The following is a 25,513-nucleotide window of genomic DNA, read 5'->3' as shown; positions in this document are numbered from 1 at the left end:
CATTTGTCCAAGCCTTTGAGAAACATACTCAGAAAATAAAATGGGTCAACCAGTAAACTAAGGAACTAAGTCTTTCAGTATTGGGGCCATTTCACACATTGCACAAGAAGCAAGCAAGGAGTTATTATGTCATAGCTTCCTGCAAACACACAATTGCTTTTTTCATACATTTTAGCTGCAAAGTTATAACTACTTAAGTAATCTTCCGCCTGTTCTGCCGCTGAAGACTTTTTGGGTCATTCTTTGTCTAGATCCTCCCCTTTGACCTTACCGCCTTGGGTGACCCTGCTTGGAGTACGAGACTCCTGACAGCTTCAGTCACAAGGGTCATAGGAACATGTAAGCCCACTCACCACGGCAAGGTGATGATCCAGCGAGTGCAGATATAATCAACACAGTGGCCTGCATGTTGTGGCCAGGGATAGTGGGAATAGGAGTCCAATAACAACAACAATGGGGCGTGGGTGGCGCTGTGGGTAAAAGCCTCAGCGCCTAGGGCTTGCCGATCGAAAGGTCGGCGGTTCGAATCCCTGCGGTGGAGTGCGCTCCTGTTGTTCGGTCCCAGCGCCTGCCAACCTAGCAGTTCGAAAGCACTCCCGGGTGCAAGTAGATAAATAGGGACCGCTTACTAGCGGGAAGGTAAAAGGCATTTCCGTGTGCAGCTCTGGCTCGCCAGAGCAGCGATGTCACGCTGGCCACGTGACCCGGAAGTGTCTCCGGACAGCGCTGGCCCCTGGCCTCTTGAGTGAGATGGGCGCACAACCCTAGAGTCTCTCAAGACTGGCCCGTACGGGCAGGGGTACCTTTACCTTTACCTTTAACAACTGGAAGGTCATCTCAGAAGAGACTCTTGTCACAATACTGACAGATGGGTTAGGTAGGGAAAAGAGAATGAAAATACCCAGCATGCTTTGTAGCAGAGCAGGAATTAGGCAGCCCACATCCTAACCCAACCCCTGACATGTGTCAAGGGCTGGCATGGGCACTGGCCCCAGACCCACTGCCACCCCAGACCTGCTGCTGCTTTTCTCCACTGTTGCCCACCCAACTACTGGCCAGCTCAGAAGAGATGAAGACGAGAGTGGTGATAGTCCTGAGGAAAACGAGCAACGGTTGCTACAATCTGCTTGCTGACCAGTTCTCTCCTTGACGGGCGAGCCTCAGCAGTGAAGAGCAGATGGACTCACATGGGGGCTGGGGGTGGCACAGAGAGTGTCTAGTTTAAGCCCCACCCCAAACCTGCCCCCATTCCCTCTATGGCTACACCACTCCCACGACTCACTCCCATGTGAGAAGCTGGGGTTTTACTTCTGAACCAGGGACGGGTTTTGCCTCATGATATCCTAGGGCAGGCACAGGCAAACCCGGCCCTCCAGACGTTTTGGGACTCCCATCATCCCTAGCTAGCAGGCCCAGTGGTCAGGGATGATGGGAGTTGTAGTCCCAAAACATCTGGAGGGCCGAGTTTGCCTATGCCTGTCCTAGGGCTCTAAATCGTGTGGGGATCTCCTACATAATTGCTGCATAAGTCCAGCCCCCAATGCAAAGGACTGCAGGAGCAGTAATGTTAATGCAATAGAAAGGAAGAATGGGGCTAGAGAGCACACCCTGCTCTGACACACACACCACCATGATTACACCGGGGGAAGAATGCCTAAACAGGGTTGAACTGGGTTTCTTTATGTGGCTGCCATTTTCAGAGGCAGCCCTGCACTTAGCATTACATCTAGTCTGACCCTACGCTGCATAAATATACAAACTGATTATCCCACTTAATAGCCATGATTACTAGAAATATGCAATACGCCATATTAAGTATTATAAGGAAGCAAGAGTTTCCACGGTCTTTAGCTGGTTTGCTGCTGAGATCATTTATACGGCAAGGTCAGAATGTTCTTAGGCATGCTGATTAAAGTGCCCTGCATATAGTTCAGACAATGGTGGCACACCACAATGATAATCTTAGTAAGAAATCTCTGGTGACTTAGACGATGATCTCTTCCATCGAACCATGTTAGCGCACGCCATTGATTTCTTACGAAGTTAACAAGCAATCAGATGAGTTAACCTAGCACGATTATCAGGCTCTAACACTGCCATCAGTGCATGCAGCCACTGCATTTTGCTCATTTTCCCCACAGGCCCAATAAATACATGACTGGTGACATTCTCCAGCCTTCCCTTTTCTTTCTTTTTTACATATGCGCATAAAAGGAAGGATACAGATTGGAGCATTTATACCGTATTTTTCGCCCTATAGGACGCACTTTTTCCTCTCCAAAAATGAAGGGGAAATGTGTTTGCATCCTATGGGGCAAATGCAGGCTTCAGAAGGTCTGCGCAACCCTCGGGAGACCGGCTCCGAGGGTTGCGCAGAGCTGCCTCCAGTTCTGGGCTCAGCACAGCTCTGCGTGGCCATAGGGAGCGGGGAGCGAAGTCCTGCCCGGCTCCCGATGGCTGCGCAGAGCTGCCTCCAGTCCCGGGCTCAGCGCACTTCTCCCCATCGTCAGCCCCACAAGCTCGGGGGACAGTGGGGAGGCGGAGCACGCCTTCCCGCTGTTCCCGGACCTGGTTCTTCCAGCCCCGCACCTGGGGGGGGAAATAAAATATTTTTTCTTTATTTCCCCCCCAAAAAACTAGGTGCGTCCTATGGGCCAGTGCGTCCTATGGTGCGCAAAATACGGTAAGTGTCAATGCCTTCACATGGCTGAAAAAAAATCACAACTTCTTTAGGTGTTTCTGTTTTACACTGAGAAGTAAAGTGGCACAGGATATGAAAAAGCAGCACTTACTTGCCAGGATCTCTAGTGCACCCTGTTCACAGATACTACCCGCCCTAGTATGATTATAGGCAGTTGCAACAATCATTCCCTAGGCATATTCAGAAATCAGGTAGATTGTTGCAGGCACTCGAAGACTACTCCAAGTCTACCATCTTTTGCCAAGGTTCAGATCTGTACAGCGCTGTTATGCTACCCCCCCCCAAAAAAAAGCTTAACAAAAGAAAACAAGAGGGGATGTAGATTGGTTTGGACCACAGAGAGGGAGTGCCATGCTCTTTCCAATTGGTTCCTAGTTTTGACTCTTCGCTTATCAACATCATCTCCTACAATGAGCATTGATATATGTGCTATATTTCCGGATTCTGATATTTTTGTTCCAGTCAGGGCGTACTACTCTCTTTGCTACATGGTCTCAGAGTATAAAGTAACACCACAACTAGATACAAGTTGTAGAGTCTAATGCAGGCTTCCTCAATCAACCTTGGCCCTCCAGATGTTTTGAGACTACAATTCCCATCATCCCTGACCACTGGTCCTGCTGGCTATGGATCATGGGAGTTGTAGGCCAAAAACATCTGGAAGACCGAGGTTGAAGAAGCCTGCTCTAATGGATTTATTTCTCAATAAAATGGAAAATGGAAAAAATCTGATGAATTATTCTTCTACAGCTCAAGATGACTGATCACCGTAGCTAGAGTCAGAAAGGATTCTTTCCCCTGGGTTATATTGGCTAGTGACTAGGTTGCCTTTTTCACCAGCTCTTGGTGGGTCTTATTCACAGAAGTCACAAGGGAGCTTTACGTTCACTAAAAACGAGATGTGTGGCAGCTTACAGAGTAACGAATGTATTATGGTATCAGCTTTCATGGACCACAGTGCACTCCATTTAGTAGGCACGATTTCATTCATTTCCTCTGCTGGCGCATTATGGTCTGGATAATGTTGGACAATCTGCTTGGATTCGGATGTGCAGGGAGGTTTCCTGCATTGAATTATAAGGAAGAGTGCACTTGATGGCATCCAAAATATATTTTTTTTTCTTGGAGACATAAGGACAAAGAAAATCATAAGCACATACACACCAAGTTACTTCTTTTAAGAAGTATACCCCCTGTCCGCCTGCCCCGCCAAAATATCAAGCAACATAGGAGACAGCGTACTGGAATCATATGGTGGCCCACATAACATAGCAATTATTTCATATCACATTTTGTGTGTGTGCTAGAGCATTTGATTTTTCAAAACTTTAGCATGTACTGAGTTTTCTCCCATTTCCCCAACCACAAAACTCCACAAAGGTGAAGGAATTGAACATGTAACTCCACTCTTTATTGCTACACAGAAAGAAACCCAACATTTTAAAAAATAATCCTTTACCTTGTCAAAGAAACCCAACATTTTATTTTTAAATCCTTTACCTTGTCAAAGAGGACTATAAGACATGGCAGGCACAAACCATGGTACATGGAAAAATGGAACACCCAAATCATATTGTTGAGGGAACATGAGATATTTAGTAGAAACAGACATCTTTCTATTCTTGCACCTCCAAACCCAACTTTATCTACTATAGGGATGGGGAACCTGCAGCCCTATAGATGTCATTTGGTCTACAACTCCCAGCATCCCTGATACTTGATCTTGCTAGCTGAGGCTGATGGGAGCTGGGAGTCCAACAACAACATCTGAAGACTCCCAGGTTAGCCACCCATCTTGTAACACTGACTGTGACGTTACTGCTCAGACCACCACTCACTTTAGTCAAGTTATTTGGAAGCCTTTGAGGTGCAGAAGTAAGAGACTGATGACCTAAACTATTAAATGTTTTAATGGTGGTGACTTGATTAAATTGTTGTCAGCTGAGGTTGTAAATAGTGTAAATAGTGCCATTTTATATCATCCAAGCTCCCAAGACATATGTTATGGCCATCCAAATTTGCATTTTCTAAAATTATTTAGATATTTTTAAAGGGTATTCCTGTAGATCTCCTGCTATAATGCCATGGTGCTAAAGACTTTTTGTGCCACCCCCAAATTCCCCCCCCCCCTTTTTTAAGAATAGCATCCAGTCATTGTTATTATTTATTGCATTTATATCCCATCTAACATAGCCAGAAGTTGCCTGTTTTTATAAATGTTCTCAAGTAATGTCACACTTCTTTTAAAAACCCTCTTTTTATCATCAATCCCCCAATCTCCCTTCTCACTCGAATTTTAAAAAATCATTTTTCTCAGCCCTGAAAAAAATCACCATACAAAATGAACGCCAATTTGACTTGTAACTGAATCAACTACTAAAGCTTTAATAGATTAATCTACAGAGACCGGTTTTCAATTTTTGAATTAAAAAATGTGGTATTCCATAGCAATACAAAAGCTGAAATAGATTATGTAAAATAGGAAATATTCAGACTTTAGCAAAATAGGAAAATGCTTCGAAATATACCATGTTTATGTACTATTACAGGTGCTAGCTTCAAGTTGCCTTGGTGTAGATAGAATTTGGAGTTGTGGAGTACTCTCTCAAGGATGTATTTCCACCAACTAAATGATTGTGCTGAGAACTCACACATTGAGTGTGGCACCACATTTAACCAATCCTTTCTCTCGCCCTTATGAGTTTACTCCTCCTTCTGCCACTCTTTTATAACTATTTGGCACTCCTGACCCACCCCCTAAAACACACATACAATGCTGGCCCACAACATTTTGCTATCTGGAGCAGAGCGCAAATAGTCCCTCAATACCACCTCAATGAATGGCAACACTTTTTAAGGGGTTGGGGCTTTCAGACAGAAATTTCTGCCTATCACGCTTTCAGTGGGTTATTCTGTCACGTGGCAGTGCCAGTTCTATTTAATGGTTCATTATTTTTGATACCAAGTTTATAGTCATGGGCCAGAGAACTTCATTCTTGTCTCTTAATTCATGAAGGTCCACTTTTTAAAAATTGTAATCCACCATACAACAGGCCCAATGTGGTGTAATAAAAATAATATCTCATATTGATATAGATAAATGACCTACTTAGAATCTGATACACTTCAACATTATTGTCCAATACAGTGGTACCTCGGGTTACATACACTTCAGGTTACAGACTCTGCTAACCCAGAAATAGTACCTCAGGTTAAGAACTTTGCTTCAGGATGAGAACAGAAATCGTGCTCCAGTGGCGCGGCGGCAGCAGGAGGCCCCATTAGCTAAAGTGGTGCTTCAGGTTAAGAAAAGTTTCAGGTTAAGAACAGACCTCCGGAACAAATTAAGTACTTAACCCGAGGTACCACTGTAATGAGCACAATTCTGGGAAGGCATTGCTTAAACGAAAGTATGTGGCTACTGGCCTTTAAATCTTGCTTCCTGTGGCCAAGCAGATGGTAAGGTGGTGAGAAGAGAAGACAGGGTAAGTGAAATTAAAGATGAAACATCTGCCTCAACATCTGGCATATGTGCTACTTTGTGCATGGCAAGAGTGAGCAGACTTCAGGCCACTAGGATCTACTTTGGGTTTTTTTACTAGAACTCCAATATTTACAAGCCAGAGTCAAGTGAAGAAGACATGTGCTAGGAACAAGGTGCCACTGAATACGTTCTGAGCCCAGGAAATTGTTTTCAGTACCAAAACTGAACTGAATTTGCAATCCTCAAGAAATAATTCTACTCCTAGTTACTTTCTTCATGTGAGAAGCCTAGTTTTGGTGGAAAGGTTGTACTGTTCATGAACAGCTGTGAGTTAGAAACCCATGCTGATCTGACAATAGATCCTAATCTATCTTCTGTCCTCCCCAATGTAAGATACAGAGGAATGGAAATAATTGGGGTTTTTGGGGGGAGGAGATAAATCTCCTCCTCCTCCTCTCCCCTTTCTTCTAGCATTCTACTTAAACTCTATATGGAAATTCTGACAATTATTTTTCTTTTGGAATCCTGTTGCTCCCTAGTCAGATACAAATGGCAAGAGGATATGTAAGACTAGAAGCAGAACAAACCACTGTTTGTAAAATTACAACCCAACAGGATAATCACAAGGGTTTAGGGTGCCAGGGATTTGTCTTTACACATCTGCTTATGTAACCAATGAGATGATAAAACAAGCAGCAGGGTAACTCATTCCATACTGTTGATCATCTGCCTGCCCCAACCACATTTGTAATTTCAATGAGTGACTCCATTTAAAAAAAGACAGTTCCATATTTGCACTGCCAGTGAATAAAGAGAGAAACTACTTTTGTGAACTGGAATGCTATATGGAAAATGGAAGAAGGAAATATTGTGACCGTGTTTCAAAGGAAAACATCTAAGCTACAATCACAAAGAAAGGTACGGTAAGTATCATAGCACACCTGAAAGCAGGTATTAGGCCTGCCACTGGCATTTGCACTACAAATGTCAAATACTTTCCAATTTTAGGAGCCAAGGTTTCCTGCAAGAAACCCTGGGAATGCAAATTCCCAGACAGTTCTAAAAATTATCTCCAGATTCCTGAGATGGAAGTCGTGACCAGATTAGGTTTGTAACAACGACATGCTGTGTAACAGAGCATACACTGTCTTCAGAATCCAAAAAAGCTGATATTATTTTGCTACTGTACATTGCAGCAACCCATCTTCTAACATGGTTGGAGGAACTTACCCAGTGCAGTACTTGTTCCAATCTCTGGGGTCCCCAAGAACACTCTTAACAGTGCCATCTTGCATCAGATTTAGACATCAGAATAGAAAGTGTGAGGCTACTCCACTCCAGTTACGGAATTTCCTCCCACTATAGCACATGTGGATACCTTTGGCCTTCCAGATGTTGAAGAACTGTAACTCCCATGATTCCAGGCCAATGGCGGTGCTTGCCGGGCTGATAGGAGTTGTAATTCATCAACATCTGGAAGGGTCAAAGTTTCTCACCTCAGCGCTATAGACTCAAAAACCAAACCCCGTGAAACAACGCTGTAAGGCCTACTCAGTTGGGCTGGCCTTAAGAGTGGGGAAATCACTGCACAATGCTATTTCATTTCATTCTGCTCTATGTGGGGCAGTGCTTTCTTTTCAGGGGCTACTCAAGTGTATGCAGTACTGGCACCTCTCTTTGGGGGGGGTAAAAGGGTGTGACACTTACTATAACCATGTAGCTTTCATTTTTAGGTCACACTCCATTTCTATCCCTGGCCATACTCAAAATACGTATAAAGAGTTTTGGGCCCAAAGGCGTCAAGCCTAGCTATGATAAGATGCACAGAACCGTCACGCAATATGAATCATAAGCGCATCCTGATTATGCTGTGAACAGAAGTCCCCCAGATCCAGATTGCCTTTCCTAGGATTACTGAGAAAAAGTGCGAGAGAAGTAACAATGCAAAAATAAGGAATGGATGGAATGTGAAAGGTTCCATTATTTATTCCAGGACAAACGGAGTCTACTCTCTCCTCCCAAATCCCAATGAACATTAATCTATGATTAAGCCATATGATATTTTTCATGGCCTAAGAGTCATATTTATTTCCTCACTAGCCAAAGGTAAAAAGTTACCAGCAGCCTATAAGGAAAGCATAATTTTTCATTTCAAAGAAAGCGTGAGATTTGGAAAACTAGTTCACCAAGTCAATACGAATTTTCTCTCTCCAAGCCTAGATAGATTTTTTTTTTTAATCCTTGGTTAATAATCAGGTTGAAGAAAGAAGAACCAAGGCCAGATGGTGGGGAGGGAGAGACCTGCATTAGCCTGTTTACTGTTTACTCTCTAGTACATCAGCAGTTGATGGCTCTTATTTTTCTGCCAAGTTTAACACCAATTGTCAAGAATGCTGCGCAAATCATGCCTTTCTAGCAATTTTTCAATATATCCTATTAGATGCCAGCTTGACAGAGTCATCTTTTTAACACCAATGTATCAGAATGACAGGCAAACATTTTTATATAACTAGCGGCCCGATCCTAATGCTTACTGCAGCAGGACGAAAGCAGAATAGGATGCAGGCTTTCCAGCTGCTGATGCCGCAAACCACAAATATGGAATTTCACTATTCCAAAAACATGGTGATGGAACTAACTTAGATATATACAGACTAGGTTTATTCATGGAGGGTAGGACTATTAATACCTCTTACCATGACCTCTAACTAGAACCTACATGTTCAGAGACAATATGCCTCCAATTACTACATTTGGGGGAGTGTGGAGGTGGGCAGCAAAGCAAAGTTGGATAGCTATAATTCTCTTTCCTCTTTATAAACATCCAGAGGCACCTGGCTGGAAGAAACAGGATGTCAGATTAACTTTAAGGTCCTTCCAATTTCACATTGGCACCAGGGCAGAGATGCTGTAGGCACCAATATTTAGGATCATTGTTTTAAAACTGTCTCTTGCATGCATATTAAACCCAAGTGATGATGGACAAGGAATGAAATGGCAGAAAAGTGAAATATAAACACTGAAAGCATTGCACTGCCAGAGAGACACCTCATCTCCTCTTTAGTTAAAGCAATTATCCTGCAATTTGAGGCCAGCACATATAAACAGCCCCCCTTACCTCCTGGGATAAGAAAGGAATGACCTGGGCACATATGGCATTCAGCCTCTTGACAATTTCTGCCTGTGGATGAGAAAGGGAAAGTTAGTGAGCAACATATTGCAAACATACTATTGTGATCACAAATAAAGAGCAAAACACATTTTAAAACAGCCGTTTGGACAGATGGGCAGCTCAGCCCTCTGGACTGGCTTCAGGTGCTGCACCAAAGCAACTATAAGCAGGAAAACAGGAACCTCTGGTGGGCTGAGACATATAGCTGCCCTTTTTCTAACAAAAATAGCCTTACTACAGGAGGACAGCAGCATGCGGTTGTGCATATCCTCGAGACCAATAAGCAACTCTTAAAACATGGGATGCCTAACACTGATGGAAGTGGATAGGAAGAAGCTTTTTTCCTTCCCATAAAATAATAGAACCTTAGGTGATGCTGCAAGACACGAGAGTCAGGACAGACAAAAGTACTTTTTCATGCAGTGCATAAGATGATTAAATTCACAACCACAAGACGCAGTGACGGCTACCAACTTGGACAGCTTTAATCGAGATTAGACAAATTAATGAGCAAGGCTTTCAGCAGCCTCTAGCCATGATGGCTGAATATCCCCTCCTCCAGAATCAAAACAACAGTGCTTTAATACTACTACAGTGGAGGGGGGCTGTTGCACTCGTGTCCTGCTTATGGGTTTTCCACAGTCACCTGGCTGACCACGGTGGAACAGAATGTGGGCCTGGATGGGCCTTTTGGTCTGACGCACCAGACCTCTTCTTGTGCTTTCTGCTGCCTCAGTGTTTATGGCTGGACCTCACTGCCAACCCAAGCATTGAGACGTCCTGGTTTAGCTAACTCTGTGCAATTCCAGCATCTGGATTGTACTGGATGGTCCAACAGGGCGTGTTAGGTTTGGAGGACCTTGCATCACTCATGTGCGTGTTTTAGACCTAGGTGAACTCTGGATTCCTCGGAACTCTACAATTACCCAGTTGTATTCATCCTTCCAAAAGGAAATCAAATGTAAGGAACAACAGTGGCAGACCCAGTTCAGCAATTAGGAAGCGACTAACGGTCAACAATAACCACTTGCTGCTCTGAGAGCTCCTCATAATAGCAAGCGCTTGAGCTTCAATGCAGAACAGAGAATTGAATTTCCATTGGTGAATCGGACTTTCTTGAAATATTTCAGGAGCCTTTTGTAGCACAATAAGCAGTTTTTTTAATATAAAAAACAACCTCTGAGATTGGCACACACTTTCCCCTTCTTAAATAAGATTCCTCACAACCCCTGCACCCCCCAAAAAAACAAGTGAAAAGCAAAACTCTTATCTTTCAACTGCATATGGGATCAAGTGTACGTTTTGCTTTTGTGGTGTTTTTTTTAAAAAAGGTGAAGTTTCACACTGAAGTGAGCACTTTATTTACAAACAACTACTGGACGCTTAAAAGTTTTCGTTTGATTGATCAACTAGCATCAGAACAATCCATTAAAAGCAAAACATTTGCACACCCCACAGATAACACCTCCATATTTAAAAACACCCCCTTACATGGGCACAGCTCCAGTTAAAAATAAACGAAGGCAGGAATTGGTATCTGAATGCCTCAGGAAAACTTTAATAAAAGTGTTGTTCCTGGTGGGGGGGTACCACCTTGGCTCCACTTCAGGGCACAAGATGCACACATGATGATGCGTGGGTGCTTGCTTTTTGATAAACTCTAGTCTCAAGCACAGGGTGAACATTAGCCCCACTGCACCCTGGACCACCCTGCTTGCATAAACAACAAGAAGGTTGCTGAAGCCCCTAATCCAATGCCTCTGAAATGAGCCCTGTTATCAGGGCCACTCCACACAACTGCTGTGATACTTGCTTGACATTCCTGCATACATGTCCTTTCACACAGGACTGTAACTTCGACATAAGAGAGTGAGAGATGTTGTGTTTACAGTGGTGCGCAAAAGACCTAAACCCTGCACATGGTAGTGACCACATGCAAGCAACTGGCCATGGCAAGAAACCAAAATGCACAGGAATTTCAAGCAGTTAACGTCAGCCCGAGGGTCATGTGAATTGGCATCGCTTAGGGATCTGTAAACAGTGTGGATTTGAGCAAGACTTCCCGCAGACTTCCAACTTCACCATTAATAAAAGCAGACCCATGAACCTCGGTCCACATACCAGCATCCCTAGCTGAACAGGATTCACACCCCTAGCTCGGCAGCCCATCAAAGGATGGAGCAGTCATCCTCTTGACTTCAGCTGCCCAAGCCAACTGAAGACAGAAAACCTTTGGTCCTACTAACATATTGTCCTGAAATAAGAGTCCCTTCAGCCTGCTTTTTGTTCAGAGGCAGCTGTGTTAGTCCATTGTAGTTTAAAGAATAATACTGTACATTGTTATATGAGCTTTTCCAGGCACTTCACCAGATTACAAAACATTCTGATGATAGGCATTTGTGTCTACAAAGGCTCATCCCATCGCACAGTTGCAGGGAACCTTGGCCCTCCAGATGTTGCTGAACTGCAACTCCCCTCATTCCCTCTACCCCTTGATGCAGCCCTCAAAAAAGCCACTCCTGAGGGTCAAGGGACCGTGCAGAATGAAATGGGATGTGCCAAAGAGAGATGCAGTGGGAAGGGAAGGTGGGTGGGGGGTTTGGAGCGGGGAGCATTGTTCATAAGTGGGAGCATTGTCCACTCATGAAAGGGTGGGTTGAGATTCAATCCTTCTGACTTGGGACTGTGCCACAAGTCTCAGAGGTACTGAGCAACTGGGACATGGCTTCAACACCCGCACCCTGACTTTTTTAAAACAAGGACTGGTTATTCAAGACTAAGAGTTTTCTTAACCAGGAGAGTCAACACTGCTGCATATCTCTAACTGCATAAATACTGTAAATCCCTTAAAGGGGGGACGTGGTGAAAGGTGCTGAACTCTCCCTCTCCCATTGAGTTCTTGAATTTCTTACTGTACTTCGGAAGCATCAACAGGTTTTTGCTGAGCATAAAGTGTCACCTAAACACCACATTTTATACCAGCAGATCTGTGAACAAAACATTTTAGCTAGTTAGCACAGAATAAAAACAGAGCAGCTCAACATGAAACTGAGTGCTTTCTGTTCTCAAAATATGGCCCAATAGCTCGCATGGCGCACATTCAGCCCCTTCTGTTCTGTAATCTACTCTACGTGCTTTGCTTTAATAGAGGGAAGGAAGACAGACCACCTCTAAAGGGAGATTTTAAAATTGCATTCTACTTTGGGTCAGTTTGTCATTACATTCAGTGACAAAATGCTCTTTCATGCAAAGTCATTACCCGAAGGACAGATACACTCATACTTGTCTAATTTAGGTTTCCTTCTTTCATCAGCAACCCTTTCGACCTTCTCACTATGCAATCTCTTAAAAGGCAAATACTTCAAAAACCTGTCTAACACAGAAAAGAATACAGAGCGACCAAGAAGAAGCCGTTGTTCCTGAAATATCCTTACTAAGGAAACCCCAACTACGTTGCCAAAAACCAGGAAATGCAATGTTGCTTTTTTCATTATGAAACTGCAGGATCAGACTATTTTTCCCTTTAGAGCAGTGTTGACTACTCTGAACAGGAGCAACTCTCCAGGGTCTCTAGACAAAGATTATTTCATATTTCTTGCAACCTGAACCTTTTAACTGTAAATGCCAAGAATTGAACCCGGGATCTTTGGCATCACAATATGTCCTCCTCCACTGAGCTAGGATACACTCCCTATGTAGCCCTTAGTGCATGGAAAATTTGAATTTGGTTGGAAGGGAGCACCAAAAGTTCTATTTGCAAGCACAATTCACATTCTTGCACACTCCAATATGCACATGTGTGCAAAGTTACATACACAGAATTATACAAGTGAAGCTAGAATTTTGATCACACCAGTGGCAGCAGTCTCGCTTGACAATAATGCTCAAACTGAGTAGTCTACACATCTACTCGAAAACACCAGATTGTTAAGCTCTATCCTACAGCACAATTCAAGGGGTCCTATTGCAATAGGCCTGCCCTCACTGAATGAGCAATAACTGTAACTGTAGAGACTACAATAGCATAAGGTTACCAGATTTTTTTTCAATGAACCCGGGAAAACTTTTCAACTTCAATGGATTTTGTATGGGGACTGATTTGTAAATCCGGGAACTGTCCCCGGGAAACAGGGACGTCTGGTAACCTTACAATAACCCCCACGTTGCTGTGTCCTCCTGTTGCCCAACCTCCATGATCTTCAGGTTTACCTGTGTGGTTCTATCAAGGTACAATAATTATTGAAATCCAAATGCGGCAATCTCCAAATATCAAAAGTAAGGTCCATTTCGGAAATGTATCAGGCCGGTGACATGTTTCGTATTAAGATTGGCATTTGAATGGTAAAATAAAACACCACCAAACAAATTGACTAGTCAAGACACTGGTTGATAATAGTCAAGCATTCAAAGCACAATTTAAATCAGCATACATCAATAAAGAGAGGAAAATATTTTTGTAAAAAAGAGTGGTCCCATTGAGCCATGCTGGTTGGGGCTGACAGGACTTGTGGTCCAACACCACCTAGGGACCCAAGGTGGGTCCACATGACTCCAGGCCCCCCACAAAGTTGATGACAGACCACATGAAATTGCAGTGGACTTTGACCAACCCTTCTTCTGGTGAGCTATACCTATAGAATGGAGGTTACTACCTTTGTTTGCATCTTATTTCTTCCTGAACCTTGTATTCCTGTTTAGAGATGGTGTTTTATATATATATACAGTCATACCTCAGGTTAAATATGCTTCAGGTTGAGCGTTTTCAGGTTTTGCTCCGCGGCGACCCGGAAGTAATGGAACGTTTTACTTCTGGGTTTCGCAGCTCGCGCATGTGCAGATGCTCAAAATGACATCACGCGCATGCGCAGAAGCGGCGAAACGCAACCTGCAGACACGTGTTACGTTCTACTCAGGATGCAAACGGGGCCCCAGAACAGATCCCATTTGCATCCAGAAGTACCACTGTGTGTGTGTGTGTGTATTTGTATACCACCCCTTCAACCCAAGTTCTCAGGATTGTATGGAAAGGCTACAGTAAAGTATAACATAAAACCAACACTAAAATCATAAAATTATCCAACTCACAGTTGAATTACAAAATAGCAGTTGTACAGAAGTGTACTTCTGTATACAATACAAACTAGCCAATCATCTCTTTGGTCCCCAGATAAAACATATATGACTTCAGCAGATGTCGAAAACTTCTCAATGATGGGGAAAGCATTCTCTCTCATCCAGCAGTCTGGCTGGTGAACTATTTTCTTGAATAACTACTGAAATGTTTTATTTAAAAAAACAGATTCCTTCTCACTCTGCTTCCCATTGCTTTCATCTACTATTGGCTATACTCTCCCTCACAACCTGGCCCAAATAACTTCTCAGATTTCCATGATATGCTCCTTGTTTTGCTCCTCTACTTTTGTTACTATGTTTTTAGATATGTTGTAAGCAGCCCAGAGTGGCTAGGGAAACCCAGCCAGATGGGTGGGGTACAAATAATAAAATTGTTGTTGATGTTGTTGTTGTTGTTGTTTGCACTTCTTTCCAGATTTTCTGTGCTGCCATCACCTACAAGGATTTCGCCTGAAATCAACATCCTGAAAAAAGTGAAAACTTTCATAATATTCTGCTTGATGACAAGCAGGAGTAATGGAAACGTTTTGTGGCTTTAATTACAGTTGTCTAGGCCACTCCCAAGCTACCAGCTCTTTCATGATCCTAGGCTAGAAAATCCGGTTTCATGCACTTGTTAAGACAGTACCTTCCGCAAGGATAAAAGATCAGATGGAAACATACAGAAGAAAACGAGGATTTGAGGCCATCTTCCTGGAAAACATTGAGATATGGTTTCCCTTGAGCTAAAAGAAGACGTGTGAAAGGAACAGAAGTTGGCCAATGTCAAGAAGAAGAAAAATTAAGAAAACAAACAGAGCATGTTGAGATAATAACATGTTTAGAGTCACTAAATGAATGTTCTTAATTTATGCTGCAACTCCACAAACACTCTTTTTAAATGCAGCCTACCAGCAGAACTGTAGGTCTCATAATGCTCACCATTATTCCATTGTGTAGAAGTTGCAGCATCTTTAAGATCTATAACCACTAGGAGAAGATGACCACAGTAATAGCAAGTTATAATAGATAGAAGGCGTTATGTAAAGGAAACATTGTTTGACTGACCCATTTTTTTAAGTGCACCTTTAATTGCAAATCATTATCGACTTATTGGACCAGTTGTTATAAAAGAAAATAGAGGTACAGTTCTCAATAAAGTTACTGCTGACATTTCATCAGAATCTAAATTCAAAGCTAATTTGATGTTCCCCTTTAGGCTAGACTAGCTATGTTTTCCCCACTAAAGGTTCCAATATAAAATTTAAATCCAGTATGGGTGTAGAGAATGGCTATCATGAAGATAATTTTGTGTAGTCAGTACCTGGTCAGTACCTGTATGTCAGTACCTGTCAGGTATGTCAGGTCAGTACCTGTATGGAAGTCTACCTGAGGAGTACCACGGGCACATGATTCTGAGCACCTTTACAGCTACAGTCAAATAAAACCAATTAAAAAAAAAGAATACACACACTTCAAGATATTGACCGCAATAAACTTGGTACACTCATTTGTACAAAAGTCTACTTCTGCTTCCACGATGCCAGGGCATCTGGGTGTTTGCACTGTGTGTTTTGAAGGCCTCACATTTTGGCAAAGAAAAATTTTGTTCCTATAACTGACCATACAAGAAATGATGTTGGTGACAAACCTTCAAAAGAGACTAAGGAACCCTCCAAAAAAACCCCAGAAGGGATTCAGGGGAGGATGCACTTGCTATCCACAATTTGCACTGGGCAAAATGTTCATTTATTTAATTCACAATGCTAATAGGGAACCCAACACCATTAGGTTATATGGGTGGCTTACACTACAAGCTAGATCTACCAAACAAGCAAATAAAATAATAAAGCTAGACAGTCCAGCATAGGCTAAAGGAAGTTCTATGGTGGAGAGGGGGGATTCCACAGCTGGAGTGCCACTGCTAAAAAAAACCACCCCTCTCTCCCTATTAGCCATCCAGCACACCGGGGGGGGGGGGAGGCTATAGCATAATTTAGTGTCAGAACAGGTGTGATTCTTCAGATAACTTGGCCCCAAGCCACTTCAAGTTTTTAATGTTAATGCTGGCACACTGAATAGGGTCAAAAAATGAAGTTGAGGTCAGAACACATGACAGAGCACTAGCATAATATGGTCAAATCGCCCAGTCCCCATTTACAGTCTTGTTGCCATATTTGGAGCCAACTGAAGTTCCTGGTAGCTCCAAGCAAAATGCATTTTGCCAGTGAGCCATAAATAGAATTTTAAAATGCCACTTTCTCATGATGGTAATAACCAAGATTATGGCTTGTTGGTGTTCACCTTGTGACACCGGAAGCTGGTTTTGTTATGCTGTGCAAAGATATAAAATATCATAAAAGTAGAGACTCCAAGCCCAGCGATCGAGGATCTTCAACCTCCCAGGTGTTGTTGTACTCTAACTCCCATCATCAGCATGGCCAATGTTAAGAGAAGATGAGAACTGTAATCCAACATCATCTGAAGGGCCAGAGGCTTCCCAGCCCTGCTGTAGATTTTAGATCACCTACAAACATGACAGCTAAGGAGTTTGAAGTAAAAGATAATGTGGTTCTTAGGCAGGCCTTAGGAAAAACCTACGTGTCTCCTAGGTGAGTGGGAGAAATGCAGACAGAAGCACTACAGAACACTGAAAGTTAGATAATGAAAACGGCAACTAAGCTTTATTTTATTCTCAAAATTCTCGTGACTATGCAGGGTGGCTGACTCATTGTTTTTACAATACTTAGGGCTGGCCACCCAGAAGCCTGTGTAAATCTTTCCCTCAAAGCCAAAGATTTATCTTAACCATCAAATAAAAGTTTATTGCAAATAAGCGGGTTGCTCTGTGTGTTCACCCAAAACCTGCTGTAACCTGCCACCTGCTAAACCAGATAATTATGAGGAGGAGGAGGAGAATCATACAAAGGGAGAACGCAAGGTAATTTCCCCTCCCTGAAAATATGAGCCTCACCCCAGGAACAAAACAAAAAAACCCCTGAAACCCAGATGCTCTGGCATCGTTATACTATAAAAGTGTATCAAAAGGATTATACAACTCTCCGGGCACAGCAGAAACCTTCATTTTGTTCTGTGTGTACCATCCGTGCAAAGGTATTATTAGTGGTATACAAATTATTCTTGGTCACAGGCTTGTTGAAACCATTCTTCAATCGTTTCTTCACATCCCATTAAAGCAGATGACAGAATCGCCGCACACATCTTCGGCTTTCTGGTAAGCGATGTTTGGTTGTACTGTAATCACACATAAAGGCAATTCTGAGTTGCAACATGCCTTCAACTCTCGGGCGAAAATTCCAAACAAGTCCTTTTAAATGCCAAGCGTTTGCTACACGTTCCCCTTTGCAGCCAGTGGCAGATTCTACTGACTCGGGACTGAATTTTTACATCTGTTTGTATTTTAAGACAATATATCCAGAGGCAGTGAGCGGTGGGTGGAGGTGCACACCCCTGGGGCTGCCAGCTCTTGAAATAAAACAGTCTTCTTCTTTTTAACGTAAAAAACCAGCATTTAATAAAATACTGGGACATGGGCACAAAGCCAGCCAGGACAGGTGGCAGGCCCAGGGGTACAGCCAAAGGGCAGAGCCCACAGTGGGCCCAAGGATGGAGCACCAGTGCTGTTTGGCAGCACAAGCCATCTATTCATCCATGATACACACAGACACAAAAGTGGCAGGGAGCAGGGAGCAGAGAAAAGGGCCTTGCTCCGCGCTGTCCTGGAAACTGGCCAGCAAGCAAGCAAGCAAAGCAAAGCCAATCCTGGGGGTTTCCTTTAGTTGGTTGGCAACCTCTCCTGGGACTCACTGTAATTTTTTCAATAACTCTGCCCACCTCTAGCAACAAGCTCCCATGTACAGTGTATGTCTTGGGTGTGGGAAGTTAGCACAGTACAGGTTTTCAAGCCACAAACGAGACAATGATGAAGTGAGCCGCATGTAGTTTTCATGGCTCTCAAGTATCTTCCTTTGCACAGGGACTTGCCCTTGATTTTAGGCCTATTTGTGGGTTCCACCTCCTTTGTGCCAGAAATAAATTTTGTGCTACACTTGCACCCAGTAACACTTACTGGGAATGTTCCTGCGTCAACTGCATTAGTTGCTTTCAAGCCACCATTACAGTAAATACCATAATATAGAGATTTAAGACCTAGAATATGTTTTTATTGTAATTATCTGTATTCAATAGTTCTTATACATCTATTCGGGTGGTGCTGTGGGTTAAGCTGCAGAGCCTAGGGCTTGCCGATCGGAAGGTCGGCAGTTCGAATCCCCGCGACGGAGTGAGCTCCCGTTGCTCGGTTCCTGCTCCTGCCCACCTAGCAGTTCAAAAGCATGTCAAAGTGCAAGTAGATAAATAGGTACCGCTCCGGCGGGAAGGTAAATGGCGTTTCCGTGCGCTGCTCTGGTTCGCCAGGAGCGGCTTAGTCCTGCTGGCCACATGACCCGGAAGCTGTACGCCGGCTCCCTCAGCCAATAAGGAGAGATGAGCGCCACAACCCCAGAGTCCAGTCCGCGACTGAACCTAACGGTTAGGGGTCCCTTTACTTTTACCTATACATCTATAGACAGATATAGATGTATAGTTTTAATTCTGTTGATGTTTAATCATATTTCATTTCATTTCATTTTGCTGCTACTATTTTATCTGTAAGCTACCTTGAGTCTCTGTCAGGGAAAAAGGTGGTACAGTGGTACCTCGGGTTACAGATGCTTCAGGTTACAGACTCTGCTAACCCAGAAATAGTACCTCAGGTTAAGAACTTTGCTTCAGGATGAGAAATCACGCAGCGTGGCGGCAGCGGGAGGCCCCATTAGCTAAAGTGGTACCTCAGGGTAAAAACAGTTTCAGGTTAAGAGCAGACCTCCAGAACGAATTAAGTTCTTAACCCGAGGTACCACTGTATATTAAATGAATAAATAAATGGTGATAATGGGGGATTCTTTTCATGCTATTCCTGTGATGGTATAAAGAAGTATCAATGACAGAGAAGGGTCATTATTATTTTTCATAGAATCGGCATTTAAAAGGTCTGGCTCTGACTTAGAAACTGAAAGCATGCAAGTTTAAGAAGTTTAAATTTAAATTTATTTTGTACAAATTATTCTGGGTGAAGAATTAGCGCATGGATGCCCCATGTTGCACCTTCCAGGTATCACTAGTCTGTCACTCATTAGGCCCAGCCAGGATGGCCTGGGGACAGCAACACCGGCAGCTGCCTTTATACAAAGTCAGAGCACTGGTTCATCTAGCTCAGTGCATACTGCCAACACTGGCTGGCAGTGGTTCTCCAGGGTTTCAGAAAGGAGCTTTTCCAGCCCTACCAGGAGACACCAGGGATTGAACCTGCGACCTTCAGCAGGCAAGTCAGATGCTCTACCACTGAGCTACAATCATCCCTCAGATGATGGGATGTGTTGTCTATCATATGGAGGGCGGCACATTGGCTACACCAGATCTGCAATATTTCTCCCTGGCCCCCAATATGAATGACATACTTTCTTGCCAGCATTTGCTCAACTCTGTATACAAAGTAGTTGCATTGATTTATTCATTTTTTTTAAAAAAAATCCATATTGCAAAACATTTAAGGAAGCTACTTTCGCTTAAGATGCTCTTTTTCTTCATTCAGATGCTTTTGCCAATAGAGTTTTTATGATCCCCCTAATTGGCAAGAGGAAGCACAGAAAGAGACCAAGCGAGGGGGAGAAGCAGGATTTCACAAAATTAAGTAGCCAATTCTTCACTTTGAAAGCTAAAGTTGCCTCGGAAACACTGCTGCTTCCATGGTCCTCTAATTTTGCTTCTTTTGTCCCATGGGGCCATGCTTTAGAGAGGCATTTATTTACAAGGCTTTCCAGTGGGCTTCAGTTATCGGCCAATAATACTGTGGACACACACTTCTAATGGCCTCTGTTTTGAAACCGAGTCTAATCTAATGGCACAGAGCCCAAACTCCTTTTCCAGCACAGCCATTAAAGGATGTAGGTTATTGCTGTTGTCACCATTGATATTTGTCATTGTAATGTAATTAGGGCCCTAAAATGATGCATTACAGCCCTTGGCACAGCTTCTATTAAAATCTTTTCTTCTGCTCACTGAACTGCGACCTGCTTTCTGATGAACAACAGTCAGACAGCTTTAGGGTGAGGAGCAGATTCATCAAAGAAGTATTTTTCAGCACTGGAAATGAGGAGGGGGGGGGGGCAAGAGAAAGAAGGCAACCTACGAAGAAAAGCACAAAAGGGGGGAGGAGAGAGAAACCACACGGCACATTTGAATTTCATCTGACCACTTGAAATTCTGATTGCATCTGATGAATCTTGCTTAGACAATATATTCCCAGCCTGCGAATCACATGGTTAATCAGGGTTCTAATCTGCTATCCATCAGCCTATGCCAGCAATGTAACTTCCAATCAAATTTATAGGTTATGTGGGTCACGCATCCCTGAGCAACCACATTCACAGATCTCCCATTTAAAAACAGGCATGGATTCTAAAACGCTGATGTTAGGGTGACTGAATGTTAGAAGACTATTCAGGGCTTTATGAAAGCCTCTGATAAACAGCTGCTAAATTATTGCCTGCGGATGCAGCACGATGTTCCGAAAGAGCATTAATGGCCCAATAAAAGGGCGATTGTTCATGCCAAAACCTAAAAAGGATAGCCTGTGCTGCCATACTTTGTCAAAAATGTTAATAAATACTGACGTGTCTACCGCTTCCTTCCTTAACACGAAAAAGCATTCCCCTTGCATAAAAACACACCAGTGATGACCCAGAGAAGACAGGCTATTTCCATTTCTTAAAATGATACAGCGTAATACAGAGTCCAAGTATAATTCATTTTTTTGTATTTTTAAACAAAGCACATTATTGTACATTTGCGTTGCTTTTTAAAAAAACATGAAACATCCTCCCCCAATCAGCTACATAACAGTGTACTCTAAGGTTTTGATATGTTCACCAGAAAAATAATTATTATTTATGCATTTACAGCATTTCCTTGCTTATTGATTACGGAGCCAGACTACCCATGAGCAGAACTGTGTTCAGTGCAAGCTGATCAGGAGGGGCTGGATGACAGAAAGGGAAGTTGCTCTGGGGGTATCAGGAGAAACTGGAAAAAAGTGCCCCCATGCCTTCCTTCAGTGGGAGCCTCTGCTGGATTTCAGCAAAAAGAGTCATTCCGTTTGTGAAGGGCAAAGCTGGTTCCAGCTCAACATATATACATATACCAAATATAAACCACTTTTGCTCCAAAGAGAACAAGATAGAAGGAAGAGGAACTATGTTCACTATTTTATCTTCACTATAACCCTGGGAATACTGGGAAATATGACGTCATCCACAGTAACCCAATGATCTACATAATTGAGTAAGGATATAAACCAGGGTCTCCCCAGCAGTGGCATAGCATGGGGAGGGGGGGCACGGGGCAGTTGCCTCAGGCGAAAAATTCTTAGGGGTGCATAATTTCAACACCAGGTGCTGCCTCAATACACCAGGTGCTGCTTCCAACACTGGGCTCCGTTGAAAACAGCTCCTCCATGCGAACCAGGAAGCCACCTCCTCAGACAGAGCAATTCTTCTTTTCTTATCCCTGCAGCTGCAATCTCCTGGGTGATGCAGAAACCGTCAGGCAGTTGAGTGTACTCCATCTGTTCCCCTCCCTGCACCTTGCCCTGGGCGCTGGCAACCCACAATACGCCACTGCTTCCCAGTCCTTGTCTGAAACCTGAACCACTATAGCACAGTTCTAGCCATCTCAAAGACATAAATCTCCTCTTTATCCAGGAAATTATTATTCTCATGGTTTTTAATCCTACCCCACCAGCACCGGGATAAGAGAAGCTAGGCCACAGGACAAAAAGGAGATGAACTGGTGGCTGAAGAATGGTTGTTCCTCAGCACTCTTCAGTCACATGAAGTTATGCAGCAACCCCATCCCAAAACCTTGTTATCCAAGACTCTGTTATTTGCTATGCTTTTCTTTCTCTTCAGTCCCAGATGGCATCAAGCAATCATAAACAAAATTAATAATCTAAAAACTAGATTTAGTTAGCAAAGTTTAAGTCATTCTAGGATCCTGGTGCAACAGCACCAAAAATTAGCACACTTTGAAAGTGAAGAAGGCATGCCTGCAGATCTGAACTATCTAATCTGGTTTCATCATTACAAAGAAGCAGTGGTCTCTTGCAAGGAACATACGCTGAAGGATTGTGACCAGCTATGGGCAGGCAGGCAGGAAGTCTCGAGATCTAGTTAATAGGTTTTGGAAACAGTCCGCATGTTTTCGTTTATTCGTGTAATTTTGGGCTATTTTCTATCTATTTGGGCTTTTACCAAACCCTGACAAGTTTGGCTGCATAAGCCTTTTGGAGGCCAAGCAGTCTGTCTTGAGCAGTTGAAAACCCAAAACCCCCATGCCAAATATGCAGCTCAATAAATGAGCCAAGCACCCTGGCAGTTCACAACAGGGTGGTATTTATATTCCAAGCACATTTGATCTCACTTTTAAGAATGCTTTCCTTTGTGTGTGTCTTTAAAAGAGTCCCTCCCATCTAACATCCAATACTTACGTATATAAATAAATAAATTTCAAAATGTATGACTGCATTTTGCAGCATTACAGAGGCAATGGACAAAATGTGTAAAATCTGGCGAAAACAATCAACTTAAGAAGTTTAAAATCACAACAATCGCCTTAGTACTCCAAAAGCTCAGGTTCCACAATTAAAACACTATAATTTGAAAAAACAGATCTCTCTCCAAAGGACAAATGATGTTTATTAGGGTTTTCTTTACTGGTTGGGCTGCTATTCAAACTTTGCATGTCTACACCTTCCCAGCTGTAATGCTCTGATCTTTAGTGTCTTGGTTCTTAGCCTTCTTATACGATTATATCACCTGTGCCACACACAATTTCCACCTCAACAAGCAGCTTCTGTACAATGCAGCCTACATTACACAGCAATCTCTGAAGAATACTACAGAAAGTTAGGGTTTGCACTGAAATTCTGCAGAAGACATGACAGCACACACTGACCAGGACGTCATTTCACATACTTGCTACAAGGTTAGACAGCTGATAACTCACTATATTGCTTGGAAGTTATCTGCATCTGTTACAGGCATTGCTCCAGTTTGTTAGTACAGTGGTACCTGGGATGTGAACAGGATCTGTTCCGGTGCCCCGTTCCCATCCTGAAGCGAACGTAACAAGCGACAGTTGTGTTTTGCCACTTCCGTGCATGCGTGTGACGTCATTTTGAGCGTCTGCGCATGCACGATCAGCAAAACCCAGAAGTAACTTGCGCCATTACTCCCGGGTTGCCGTGGAGCGCAACTCAAACACGCTCAACCCGAAGCACATTCAACCGAAGGTATGACTATATATACTCTGGTCTATGGGCATTCAAATGCATCTCACAAAGATGAAATCTACAATGCTTAAATTCAGAAAAAAAGGATGAAATTTCATCTGTGGCTACTAGCCATTATGTCTATGTTCTACCTCCACTGTTGGAGGCAAGATACTACTTCTTTTTTATGTGAAAGCTCACCTTTATTTTATTTTAATATAAATATTATTATTGGCTTTTACAAGAACATATTCCAATTAATAAAAAGAAAAAACTTTTTACCATATCCATATATGAGATTCTCTGAATCTCATGACTTCCCCCCATTCCTTGCGTGGGTCTTTAACATAATTTTTCTAAAACTACATGTCATTACGTTCTCCAGTTTTCATCTCTATAAATTATCTATATTTTTTGTTTCTTTACAAGTTGTTTTTAAAGTCCAGCTATCGTTTTTATTTGTTTACAGTGGTCTCCTAAGTAAGTTATAAGTAAGTTATAAGTAAGTTATTCCCCCATTATTTTTTAAAGTCATTATCTTCTTGATTCCCGAGTCTCCCAGTCAGTTTTGCCATTTCAGCATAGTCCAGCAATTTGGCTTGTCATTCTTCCTTGGTCGGAACTGTTGGTTCTTTCCATCTTTGGGCTAGTAGCATCCTTGCAGATGTTGTCACATACATAAATAGTCTTTTCTGGTCTTTTGGGATATCGGAACCTGTAATTCCTAATGGAAATGCTTCTGGGGTTTTTTAACAAATGTTATTTTAAACATTTTTTCCAATTCATTATATATCAGTTCCCTCATGCGCAGGAGCCAGTTGTGGGGGTGCCTGGTTGCGCCCCCTCCCAAAAATGTACCTGGGGATGGGGCCACGGACCCCTCAGCCAGAGCATGTGTAGCCTAAACCTCTCTACATACTTGGGTCGACATTATAGGATCAACGAATACCCAACACTGTTATCCTGAACAAAGCAACCGAGAGTAAGATAGCTGTAACTATCCTTTTATATTACTCATTTTCAATTGGAGCAGAGGCAAACTAAGGCTGTAGCAGTCATCAATAGGATGGGGGGGGGGGGTCATGCACATACCTTCAAGCACAGAGGCATTCCTTGAACATGTGAGGTGGGCTACACAGACCATGTCCCGCCTCTGTTAAGAGTGAACAGCTTTTATGTATTTTAGAACTAACTAAAAAACAGTAGGTTTGCTGACAGGTGTGAGAGGGAAGAGCCTGTTCTGTCAGTATTAGCCGTGGATCCTATTACTGCCATCTACTCATAAGGTGCTGTTTATTGCCCTTTAAGATAGCAAGGGATGATAATAATAATAATAAAATAATAATAATAATAATAATTATTATTATTATTTATACCCCGCCCTCCCCAGCCAAGGCCGGGCTCAGAGCGGCTTACAAGCAATAATAAAAACAAGATGAATGATTACAACTTAAAAACAAAAATAAAATACAACATTAAAATAATGGAACATTAAAATATTAAAATGTAGCCTCATCGCAGGAGGAGAAAGAAAAGAAAAAAGAAAGAGAGGGAAGGAAGGAAGGAATCAAATTGGTTCCAAGCCAAAGGCCAGGCAGAACAACTCTGTCTTATAGGCCCTGCGGGAAGAAATCAGATCCTGCAGGGCTCTGGTCT

The 25,513-nt window shown here is 42.9% G+C and overlaps 1 protein-coding gene across 7 annotated transcripts in view; it reads right to left on the bottom strand.

The window, feature by feature from the left end:
- The window catches only part of LOC310659704 (transducin-like enhancer protein 4), a 127,739-nt gene that overhangs the window by 77,527 nt on the left and 24,699 nt on the right, over positions 1-25,513 (bottom strand). For all 7 annotated transcript variants that reach the window (XR_014502945.1, XR_014502946.1, XR_014502947.1 and 4 more), the window contains one exon: positions 9,304-9,366. Coding sequence is in view for 1 of the 7 variants with exons in the window: in XM_083403428.1 (XP_083259554.1) it covers positions 9,304-9,366 (63 nt within the window). In the remaining 6 variants the exon portion in view is untranslated. The remainder of the gene's footprint in view (positions 1-9,303; positions 9,367-25,513) is intronic.

Source organism: Podarcis tiliguerta, assembly GCF_965153285.1.
Source record: "Podarcis tiliguerta genome assembly, chromosome: 11".
Lineage (NCBI taxonomy): Eukaryota > Metazoa > Chordata > Lepidosauria > Squamata > Lacertidae > Podarcis > Podarcis tiliguerta.
This window is presented reverse-complemented; position numbering and strand designations above follow the sequence as displayed.